This window comes from Sapajus apella, unplaced genomic scaffold (assembly GCF_009761245.1).
Source record: "Sapajus apella isolate SASKATOON/1434 unplaced genomic scaffold, GSC_monkey_1.0 scaffold6, whole genome shotgun sequence".
Classification (NCBI taxonomy): Eukaryota; Metazoa; Chordata; class Mammalia; order Primates; family Cebidae; genus Sapajus; species Sapajus apella.
Window position 1 is genome coordinate 44,742,412 of NW_022436946.1, and position 12,190 is coordinate 44,754,601.

Below are 12,190 nucleotides of genomic sequence, written 5' to 3' on the forward strand. Positions count from 1 at the left end.
AATAATTAGATTATCTGCATTATAAGATAAGGGTATATTAGATAATAATTAATATGGTTTTTGCTAATATTTGATCATATAAATCTGCCCTCTGGGTCTTTGGTCTCTCCTTAAGATAACTAGAATAGGCTGGGCATGGTATCTCAGGCCTGTAATTCCAGCACTTTGGGAGGCCAAGGTGGGTGGATTGCTTGAGCCCAGGAGTTTGAGACCAGCTTGGGCAACAAAGACCCATTTGCTACAAAAAAAAAAAAATTAGCTAAGTGTAGTGGTACATGTCTGTAGTCTGAGCTACTTGGGAGGGTGAGCTGGGAGGAGGGATTGAGCCCAGAGGCTGAGCCTGCAGTGAGCCAAGATCATGCTACTGCCCTCTACACTCCAGCCTGGGCGACACCATGATGCTCTCTGTCTTTTAAAAAAAGAATATTCCCACGGCAAGAGGAAAATAATTTGCGGAGGAATATCGTTATGATTGGTAATCACTAGTTTACTGAGCTATGTATTTGTGATAGTTTTAGTCTTAGAAAAATTGCAGAGTTTAAACTTCTCTTTTATTTTAGAAGTTTAGAATTAAATTTCCAAAACTATACTTGATTTTTAAATTTTATCTATATTTATTATTGTTTTGTACCTGGGTGATTTTCAACAAAGGTTTTATTATATATCATTATATCTCTATATTAGCTTTTAAATGTATGTGAGGCAAAATAACTAAAGGACTTGATTTTGACTAATTGGCTTTAAGATACTTACTGAATTAATAGGTACTTAATTGTTTGATAAGATTTAATGGATTACTATGCAATCACGGTTTTTTATTTGTAAAAAATTTAGTTACGGCAAGTTCTAGAGCATTTGTCTCAGCAAAGTGAAAGCCAGTACCTAAAGATTCTAACAAGCCTTGCTGAAGTTGCTACAACAAATGGTCATAAACTGCTTAGGTAAGTGTTTCTGAATAGGAGGAAATCAACAGGTAGCAGTGTCTATTGGCTTCACCTCCTGAGTAGTTTATTCTGCGGGATGCCTTTTGTCAGTGATACCATGTTATAAAAAATTTGCTGACTTCTGGTTTGTTTTGTTTGAAAGGACCAGGGTAATCAACTATTGCTAAAGAGATTTTAGTGTCTATAAAGAGACTAAAAATAGAACATACTGCAATGAATTTGAGCATATGCGTCTAGAATTTTGTGAAATGATTACTTAACTAGACATGTAAGTAAATGTACATGAAGAATAATCAAGAAAGTTCAGAAATCTTGACTGCTAATTAATCAAATAAAAATAAAATTAGGTATAAACTACTGTTTAACCTTTCAGTGTACCCTCATGACTCCTTATAAAGTTTTTTCCCTGAACTGTTCCCCTCATTTAAGTTCTTTCTTCTTTCTGAAAGGTCCTGTGGTTTTAATGGCTCATCACTAAGTTCATGGAGTTAATGCCTTATATTACTTGACTTTATATATGAAGTGTTTTCCTGCAGCTACACTTCTGTCTATGTGGCTGGCTACCCCAATTAGGAATAAGCAGCCATTGAGAAATGATTATTGTCTTATTATTTCTTAGCCTACAAATTTGACCCCTTTCTGATATGGATGCTTTCCCCTTCATATTATTCATTTTACTAACTACTTCCACTCTTAATGGATTGACATGTCATGATCTTATCCCACCTCTGTAGTTGCCACTGAAATTTTTTCCTCCCAACGCCATGCTTTTTCTTTAAATCAGCTATATTATTAAATTTATTATTTTAGCCATTTGTTTCCGTCTTCTTTGGGACGTTTCATGTATTTCAGATTGGAATCCCGTTTTGTACTATTTACTCAAAAGAACCTTTGCTAGGTTCCTTATGCTTCATGATTCCAAGGTCACCTTCTTCTGGTCTTTTAACCATTTAGCCTTTTTCAGCAATTCTACCCAATATACCGTTTGTTCATTTAAAAAATTACTCTATTTCTTTCTACCTTTGAGACTACCTATAGACTTTGTCTATAACAGTCATTGAATTCCAGCTTTCCATAATGCTCCCACTTAGTTATTCCCAGTAATTTATGTATTTCATGGAACCCTTGTAAGATTCAGATATGCTCATTAAAAGCATGGGCTTTGGAGTCAGCCAGACTCAAGCTTAAATCCAGATATTGTCATTTACTGTGTGACTTTATCAACTAACTTTCTGGAGTTTCCTTTCAACATCCACCCATCCGTCTAATACTTTTTTTTCTTTTTTTGTTTTTGAGACAGAGTTTCACTCCGTTGGCCAGGCTGGAGTGCGGTGATGCAATCTTGGCTCACTACAACCTCCACCTCCCAGGTTCAAGTGATTCTCCTGCCTCAGCCTCCCAAGTAGCTGGGATTACAGGCATACACCACCATGCCTGGCTAATTTTTTTTATTTGTAATAGAGTTGGTGTTTCACCATGTTACCCAGGCTGGTCACAAACTCCTGAACTCAGGCAGTCCACCTGCCTCAGCCTCCTAAAGTGTTAGGATTACAGATGTGAGCCACTGCGCCCAGCCAAATGCATATTTTTGAGGGCCTACTATCCATTAGACCATCTGTGGGGCCTACCATCCATTAGACCATCTGTGAGGTGATCATGAATAAAACAGACAAGATCTCTGTGTTGAAATTACATTCTAGTCAGGATTTTACTCCATTTTGTTGGAAACTGGTAATAAATATCTTAATGAGTTGTGAGAATGAAATAAGATAATGCTGTAAAATGCAAAGCAGGGGGTCCATGATATAGTAGAGGTGATGATGGTTATTATTTTAAGTTCACCTGTAATACTATTTAGCCTGCTTTCCTACATTAGAAAACTTATTTTTTCTTCTTAAATATTTGTCATGTTGTTTATACTTCCACAGTAATCAGAAAGCATATATGTTTTTATGTATCTATGAAAGTTTACTTTAATCACTTATTAAGCAGGTACTAAGCTAAGGAACATTGAAATATATTATTTCACTTAAACCTTACAGTAACTTTATAATGTAGATGTAATCTCCATTTTATGTATAAAAAAATCGAAGTTAAATGATTTGCCAAGCTAATAATAAACCTGGATTTGTATCTTCAGTAGTAAATAGCAGATTCTGGGTTCTAAATCTGCTATTTATAGCTTCTAAAAATGATGGGGGCTGCGGGGTGGTTAGTGGGACAGGGGAAACGGGAGGAAAAAGGAATCTGTGGCCAAAACAGTAGTAGCTGTTTTTTGTTTTTGTTTTTATTTTTTGAGACAGAGTCTTGCACTGTCGCCTAGGCTGTAGTGCATTGGCGTGATCTTGGCTCACTGTGATCTCTGCCTCCTGGGTTCAAGCAATTTCCTGCCTCAGCCTTCCAAGTAGCTGGGACTACAGGCATGTGCCACCATGCCCAGCTAATTTTTTTGTAGTTTTATTTGAGACGGGGTTTCACCATGTTGGCCAGGATGGTCTCGATCTCCTGACTTCATTATCCACTCTCCTCGGCCACCCAAAGTGCTGGGATTATAGGCATGAGCCACTGTGCCTGGCCAACAATAGTAGTTTTTAAAAAATTGCTGTCTAGGTGTGGTGGCTTATGCCTGTAATCCCAGCACTTTGGGAGGCGGAGGAGGGAGGATCACGAGGTCAGAAGATCGAGACCATCCTGGCCAACATGGTGAAACCCCATCTCTACTAACAGTACAAAAATTAGCTGGTCGTGATGGCACATGCCTGTAATCCCAGCTACTCGAGAGGCTGAGGCAGGAGAATCACTTGAACCAGGGAGTTGGAGGTTGCAGTGAGCCGAGACTGGCCACTGCAGAGTGAGACTCCATCTCAAAAAACAAACAAACAAAAAATTCCTCTGCTTAACTGTACTGTCTCACCACTTACAATGCTGTGTTCCAAATGCTTTATAGAATCTGTTATTAGTTTGGCCATTTTTGGCCTGTAAATATCTCATTGTTGGGATTGGTAGTGAGTATTGGTTATTCGTTAGAATTTATTGTACTGTTAAAAAGGTTATGTCTTAAGATGATTTCAAATACAGATTGTTTCCCCTTGCTGATTTATGTTTAATGAATTTTGTAGAGGATCTCACTTTTGTTCATTTATTTGTGAATCATTTTATGTTTATTAACCCACTATGTGAAGTAATTTTGACCTTTGTTTTAACAGAAATTTTCGTTAAGAAAGTAACTGATTCAAATATATGTTAATTAGTGACAACTAAGGTGTTATCCAGCATACTTATTGAAAAATTGGTAGCCTATTATCTAACTGATTTCAGGGATATTTGCTAAAGATAATAAACATTACTGAGACTTTTGCATATAATGTTATATTTATATTGAAATGAAAGATTTATCTTCCTTTCTCTATATTTATGATTGAAAGTAAAGGTAGTTAATGATGTGGAAATGAACACAAAAATCATAGCAATATGCTAAGTAAGACACTAAGAAGATACCCATATAAACCAAAGGTGAGGATTTTACAGTGATAGGGGTTTGAGTTAGGAAATTAATTTTTAAACTTTTCTGTTAAAACATGTTAACTTTGGAACAAATGATCATTTTGTGATCAACTGGAGAAGGGTATATGAGGTTTAGATTTTATAGTCTTTTTATATAATACAAAAGAGACACTTCACTGGTTGAAAAGTGAGGAAATGATATTTTTTGCAGCAGCGATTCAGCTTGGAAGAAGTTCCAATTGAGTAAAGTAATACAAAATTGTTAGACTATATTTATAATTAATAATATCAGATTCCATGGTTTAAGAAAATACTTTTTACCTTAAAGTAAGATAACTCCTGATGTATTTCCTAGATCAGATATTTAAAACAAATATTTGTATATGTGGTAATTTTGCAGAAGAAAGTCAAATTCACACCTCTCTTACAGAATTTGAGAGTCATTGTAGTTAACTTTTCCAAAAGCTGCAACACTGTAAAAGGCGATGGTTACAACCAAACTACATTTTAATTTTGTTAGTTCCATATGATATACAATTAGAATCACTATTTCATAAAGACAGATATGTAAAAATCAGTGCAAGCTAAATTAATCACTCTGTACACATTTGATTCAAAATTACTGAAGCAAAAAAGGCTTTGCTAATGTGTTATAGCTGTATGGACAGCAATAGCTATTGATAATTTGTGAACACTGGTAGCTGACAGCTAATTTTTATTGACTTTTAAAACAATTTCATGAGTCTTACAATGATAAAATAGCATGAATATTAAAGTGAAAATGTCAAGAAATTTTGATTCATGTCACCAGGATTGAAAATGCCCTCTAATTTGACATTTATCAAACAAATACTTTAAAGTAGACATTTGCCATTATCATCTTACTATTTTTTTAATATTAATACCTATAAATATCATAAAGGAAGATTTCAGTGAACTGGGTAAAATATATAAGAGAAGAGACAGTAAGCTTTTGATAATTAAATTTTTAAAAAGGGCAGAAGCTTCTGCCATTCTGCCCAGAAGTTTATGCAACTCTTTACTTTGCTCCAACATTTGTTATATAAGATAACTGATGTTAGAGATATCAAAATAAAACCACCATCAACCAACAAAAATAAAATTCAATACAAATTTAGCCTAGCTCCTACAGTTTTTCTGTGGAAGGGTAATGATTGGTATTCAGTCCCAAGGTACTGTGGGATTCTTAGGGCTTTCTGATTAGTAAAAGTGAGTTTATGTTATGTTTAATATGATTTAGTGTTAATTAATTTTAGTCTTTTCTTTTTTCATTGTAGGGGTATATTTCCTATCTATATGTAGAGTCTTAAGACAGCACATTATATAGAGAACAAACCTAATGTAAACAGCAACTTTAAAATTATTCAATTTGTGAATGTTCTATATGTGAACAATTGGTTACTATTCTGGGTTGGGAAGGGGATATGAGATTAGGGATATAGTGGCAGACAGTTCAGTTTAGCCTCTTTGTTAAAACAGTTGTGGATTGGCCTAATAATATGATGATTTATACCATTGTGTCTCTGTGAAATATAATCAAGAGTTCTAAAGAATACATTTAATTTACAAATATACTTTTGAAAGTAAAAGTTTAGGAGTTGCCTTGAAGTTATTGCCACAAGAAACCAACTCTTCTAAAGGAGTGATTTTCTTCATATTTTAAGTTTTGATCATTGGTTATATTTTGGGTGCTTAAAAAATAGTAATTCATTTATATGCAATTCAAATAATGTAACTTCTTGTTAAACCGTTCTATCTCCTATCATGATAGGAAAGGAATTTTACTCCAGTTATAATATGAAACAGATGGTCAGTGGGATGAAAATGTTTTAAAATAAGCATTTTAAGATGTAATTTGTTTTACTCCATCTAATCTCATATTTTAATTTTTATTTTCAGCCTATCTAGCAATTATGATGCTCAAATGAAGAGCCTTTTAAGGATTGTGAGAATATTTTGTCACGTCTTTCGAATTGGTCCATCCTCCCCCAGTAATGGAATTGATATGGGCTACAATGGGAATAAAACTCCAAGAAGCCAGGTGTTCAAGGTGAGAAAAGTAGATGACATTATTAGGAAGACAGACGTAAAAGAGATGAATTTGACAAAGCATGCATTCATTAATCAGGAACCTCATGAACAGGATGTAAGTTTGGTTTATAGCCATATCACTTTTAAAATTAGGCATACCTTTCTTTTCTCTGTCTAATAACAGCAAGTTGGTGAGCTTTCTGTATTTTTCTTACAAATAAACTTTTTAATTTCATTAGTGTTTTATTCAAAGGGTAGAGATATTTAATGTTTAAACTTAATTTTATTAAGTTATAGGTTTTTAATATAATATGCAGCCAGCATGCTTTTGAAAGAAATGTATGTCTTATCAGGAAGGAAATCAATGCAGTTTTAATTTAGATTTTAATATGATATGTGTGTTAGGTATGTGTCTGTGTATGTGTTTTTAAAGTAAGGTTACTTTCATTTACCGGATTTACTAACAGTTAATTTCTGAGATCACTGCAAGGAAGAATTGTTGAGATACTTTCTTAAAACATTTTGTATTGCTCCAGCTGCCTTTCTGTATAAGCACATATGGATTAAGTCTTTGGAAGAATGAGTTCATGTAAAATCCAAGGGAGTGTTGCTACTCATGTTAAATTATAATTTTATGAAGTAAACAAAATGAATATGACTATAATTACATTTGTTACTGTTTTCTGGATGACATTTTAAAAACAGATTTTAGAAAAATGTTTAATTTAATAACTTCATTTTTTTATTTATTCATGTATTTATTTTTGAAACAGAGCCTCACTCTGTTGCTTAGGCTGGAGTGCAGTGGCACAATCATGGTTCACTGCAGCCTCAACCTCCCTGGGCTCAGGTGATGCTCCCACCTCAGCCTCCTGAGTAGCTGGGACTACAGGTGCATGCCACCATATCTGGCTAATTTTTATATTTTTTGGTAGAGATCGGGTTTTTCTGTGTTTTTCAGGCTGGTCTCGAGCTCCTGGGCTCAAGCAGTCTGCCTGCCTCTGCCTCCCAAAGTGCTGGGATTACAGGTGTGAGCTACTGCACCCAACCAACTTATATTTCTTTAAACAATGATTTGAGTATAAAATACAGGTTATTTATCAAAACAGCGATATAAGTGTTTTTATGTGCTACTTCCTTGAAAACTAGTTAGGATTGACAGCTTTGCTGTAGGTAAAATTCAAAGCTAAATTAATGTTCTATACTAAATGATTCATTTCTTACATGGAGAATTTTTGCAGAAAGGTAAAAATAAACAGTTTGCAAGAACTTTGCCCCTATAGATTAATACTTTACGGTAGTCTTTTAGAAAAGTATGTATAAATGTCTGTCCATCTGTTTTATTCCCTTTAAAAAAATCAGTCTAGGAAGGAAAGTTTTCAGCCATATATGTATGCCTGTGTGTGCACGTGTGTGTGCATTTTTTGTTTTCTTTTTTTCTTATTGTGCCACCTCCTGGAAGAATGAAGTTATGCATTCTTGTAATTCTTGTGGCTTTTCACATACCACTTCCTCGAACTTAGGAGTGACAACTTACTGTCTTTGTAAAATTTTGATCTACATTATTGACCCACTTTTTTTTTTTATCAGTACTGTTTTAAGCAAGCTTTACTGCTCAAACATTCATATCCTACAAAGTTGTTTTTAATGTTTTCTGGCATGGCTCACTCTGATAGTGAGGGAATCTACTCGTGATTTGACTTTGACTCATCCTTTCTACTGACCTGTAATGAATATAAAATCAAATCAGGCATCGAAGTGGTCACCATTATTCAAATTGCGTTGGATTATATTCAATTTTGTCTGATGTTTTTGGTTAAAATTTGAATCTGCTATTAGCTGATATCAGAAAGTATATGTTAAGTAGCCTCTCTGTAGGTATTTAATCCTTGGTTTGAATGTTAGTTTTCTACCTACACAGTCAGTACAGACATAACAGAGTAGAAGAGGTTATCTCTGTTTTTCCTTTTTAGCTTATGTTTAAAAAATAGAACCCAAACTTTATGTTTTGTCACATATCTATGATATATGTAATATGTAAATACTTCTGGTATCTTTGTTTCATTTTTTTTTAAGGTAGTACTTTCTACAGCATTCACAACTACAATTTCTTCTCATCACTTATTTTCTCTTAAATTTTGAACTTTCATTTTGGTAAAACACTTTAATTGCAAAACTCAGCTAGTTTTTAAACACATGAATAAGTTTTAACTCTTAAAGAATTTACCTGTCTCTTTTCATCCAGTTTTATGAATTAAACATGGAATCTTTGGGGATTGGCAAAATGATCTGCCCTTCCATTTACAAGGATAAAAATAGAAACTATACATTGTCATCCATGTGAGTTAGGTCTCCTGTTCATTATGGGGTGACTCAAGTTGTAAAAATCTTTGCTATTTACTGAGTTGCTGTGATGTTAGACTGGAAATACCATTTTAATTCTTACCAGATTTTGTCTGAGGTAGCAATTGATCCCTAATTTCCATTTCATTAACAAGGTACTCTAATGCTACTTTATTGTTCAAATTAACTAATGGGTTTTCCATTAAGAATGAGTGGGTTTATAGGCCATATGTTTTTGGTAGGTGAAATTGTTTAACTTCCTGTTATTACTTTTCTGATTTATTTTAGAAGTTCTTTAAGTTAGTCTTAACACATAGCCATTCTTTGAGCATTAAGAGATTTTTATCTAGTGCCTTGGGAACTTTGGAGCATTTGAAGGAGAAGGTCATTTTTATTTTCGAAGCACAGTGAACATGGGGAAGACAATTTAGGCTTCCTGAGTCTTGCTGTGTTCTTTTTTTGTGAATAGTAGGCTGTGACTATTAATGGTTACATAGACTTACAGTTTGGAAAATTTGGTAACCAAGAAAGATTGTGAAACTTTTAACTTCAAGATCTTATCTTGTGGGTTGTGGCATTTGACATTATCACAAGTTAAGAATAGTCAGATTAACAGGCTATCAAGGTGCTGTTAATGAACATAAGTTAGTAATACTTTTCTGCCAGATTTATTCCTCATTTCAGCACCTTGAAATTTTAAAAATATTTCAGTAAGTTTGAGATTGTATATTATTGTTTCAAAATATGACTTAGAATGCTTATAAATCATTTATGATTGTCATATCATTGTACAATATAATTCTTTGATAAGGATCACTCAATAATAATGAATGAAGGAGTATTTTCTCAGTACCAAGAAACCTGCTAATATTTTCAATAGTAATTGACTCATTGTTCAGTAACAATTGGTATGTATGGTATTTCTTATTTAATGTATTTCATTATTTATGAATGCAGAAAGCATTATAGATATAGTATGCAATGGTTTATTTTTAATTTTAAAATGTATTTGAATCCTTTTTGTTGGTGGCTGCTACCACAGTTAGAAATTAAAGCTATTTTCATAGCATTCTTTTTTGTAATTGAAGAATGAATTTTCTGAACAGATCTTCAAATAGAAAACCCTAGGTAAACTCACCTCAAGGTTGGGATTTAGTTTTAGTGCATGTATGATTGAAGAAATAAAAGATGAGAAAAGAGAAAACTGAAGAAAGGCCCAATGTGGCTTACTACTTATTTTTTTTTTCTCATTCTTCTAATTCTTTGCTGTGTTCCTTTATTAAAAACTCTGGCCTTTTGATACCTTTATTGTCATTTTTACACATACCATGTTTTTTTTCCTTGGTGTTATTTCTACACCACTCAAAATTTGCCTTTCATTTTTTACACATTGTCAGTATTTGAAAATAGGATTGCTGTTGGTTGAGACTCAGTGCTCATCTGCATGATCAGCTGTGTCATTTCTTGCCTTAGGCCTTACCTCCTTTCAGTGTGTTGATTTTCTAGGTTTTATCTTTTCTCATTTAGAGGCCAATTATTCTTTTTTCTTTTTGTTTCAAGCGGTTTTATATCACCACCTGTTCTTTCCATTTCAGAAGTTCATTTTCTGTTATAAAGCTAAATAGTTTTGCTGACATAGTTCTTTTCATCTTCTACAGCAGGTTCAGTGTTTTGCTCATAAAGAGAAACTATAGTTTCATGGATCATGATTAGAATTTGCAGTGAAGGTATCTGTCAGTATTTATGGCAGCTGGTACTTCTTCCCCTTACTTAAGCAGTTCAGGGACCCCAAATCTGTCAGCCCTTATAAGTTGGGAAGAACCATTATTGTGGCTGAGAGGGATATTTACTTCAACTTCAAAGGAGGGTATAATTTATTTTAAAAAAGGAAACATTGTACTTACCTGCCTGCCTAGTGCATACTACTGGTTGAGTGAGTGAACTGTGTTTTTGTTGACTATAGTAGTGGTGGTTTTGTTTGTTTTGTTGTGTTTTCTGCCTTTTGGTTTAATGTGTAAATGAAGGCCTGGGTGATTTAATTATTTGCAAATTTAGTAAGTAAAATATTTTCAAAGAGGGAATGTTACAGAAATCTGAAGAAAGGCTAAAAATGACAGTGAAGATATTTGTTAGATAATGGTTATTCAAACATTTTCTAAGGTTCCAAATATGGTTTTATAATCTCCTTCCATAGTGGTCTTTAAAAGAAAGATTATTTCTTTCCTTGAAATATTTTAAAGGTGAGTCTTTCTGTAGCACATGGTCTAGTTTGTAGCATTCTTTGATCATATAAGATTCAAAAAGTGAGATTAACTTTTATATTTATTTGCAGAAAGATGTCTCATCATCTCAATAAGAATATTTAAAATAGTGTAGGATGAAGGGATTGTTTAACCACTATACCACTTGTAAACTATTAATCTTTATTTGGTATTAAAAATATCCTAGCAGGTCTTTTATTTTGGCTGGGGGTGTGGGCAGTGTAGACAGTGTCACACTCTTTGGCCCAGGCTGAAGTGTGGTGGCACCATCATGGCTCACTGTAGCCTTGACCCAAGACTCAAGCAGTCCTCTCACTTCAACCTCCCAAGTAACTGGGACTACAAGTGCGTGCCACTGTACCCAGCTAGAATAATAATAATAGGAAATAGCTTATTCTATCTCTTTTTCTTTTAAAGCTGTTGATCTTTACTTGGAGTTAAGAATTTGCTACTCAGTATTTTTTTTTTGAGATTATATTAATGATTAATGCAGAAAATATTAAGAGTGATTATATATATTTAGGGATTTTTTGGAGATGGAGTCTCACCCTGTCACCCAGGCTGGAGTGCAGTGGTGTGATCTTGGCTCACTGCAGCCTCTGCCTCCCGGGTTCAAGTGATCCTCCTGCCTCAGCCTCCCGAATAGCTGGAATTATAGGTGTGTGCCACTACACCTGACTAATTTTTTGTATTTTTAGTAGAAATGGGATTTCACCATGTTGGCCAGCCTGGTCTCGAACTCCTGACCTCAAGTGATCTACCCACCATCCCCAAGCTGCTAGTCAGTATTTTAATAGAAGTTTGGTAATTATATTTCTTGTTTTAAAAAAACAGTAGTTATTAGAGATGGATTGTGTGTGTAAATGTATGTATATATGTGTGTGTATATACACAAATTTGCCACATTTTATAATTTCTTGTCAAACATTATCAAAATTCTAGGAATTATATGTAAAGAAAGGAGTACAGTAAACTAACCTGTTCATTAGTTTCTTTAGGGATTCTCTTTCTTTTTTTTTTTTCTTTGAGACGGAGTCTCACGTTGTCTCCAGGCTAGAGTGCAGTGGCTCAGTCTCTGCTCACTGT

At 34.0% G+C, this 12,190-nt stretch overlaps 1 protein-coding gene across 6 annotated transcripts in view; it reads left to right on the forward strand.

Annotated features, from left to right (window-relative positions):
• HACE1 (HECT domain and ankyrin repeat containing E3 ubiquitin protein ligase 1) overlaps positions 1–12,190 on the forward strand; it is a 101,557-nt gene that overhangs the window by 52,569 nt on the left and 36,798 nt on the right. For all 6 annotated transcript variants that reach the window (XM_032275166.1, XM_032275162.1, XM_032275163.1 and 3 more), the window contains 2 exons: positions 835–941; positions 6,369–6,519. In XM_032275166.1, coding sequence (XP_032131057.1) covers positions 835–941; positions 6,369–6,519 — 258 coding nt within the window. The remainder of the gene's footprint in view (positions 1–834; positions 942–6,368; positions 6,520–12,190) is intronic.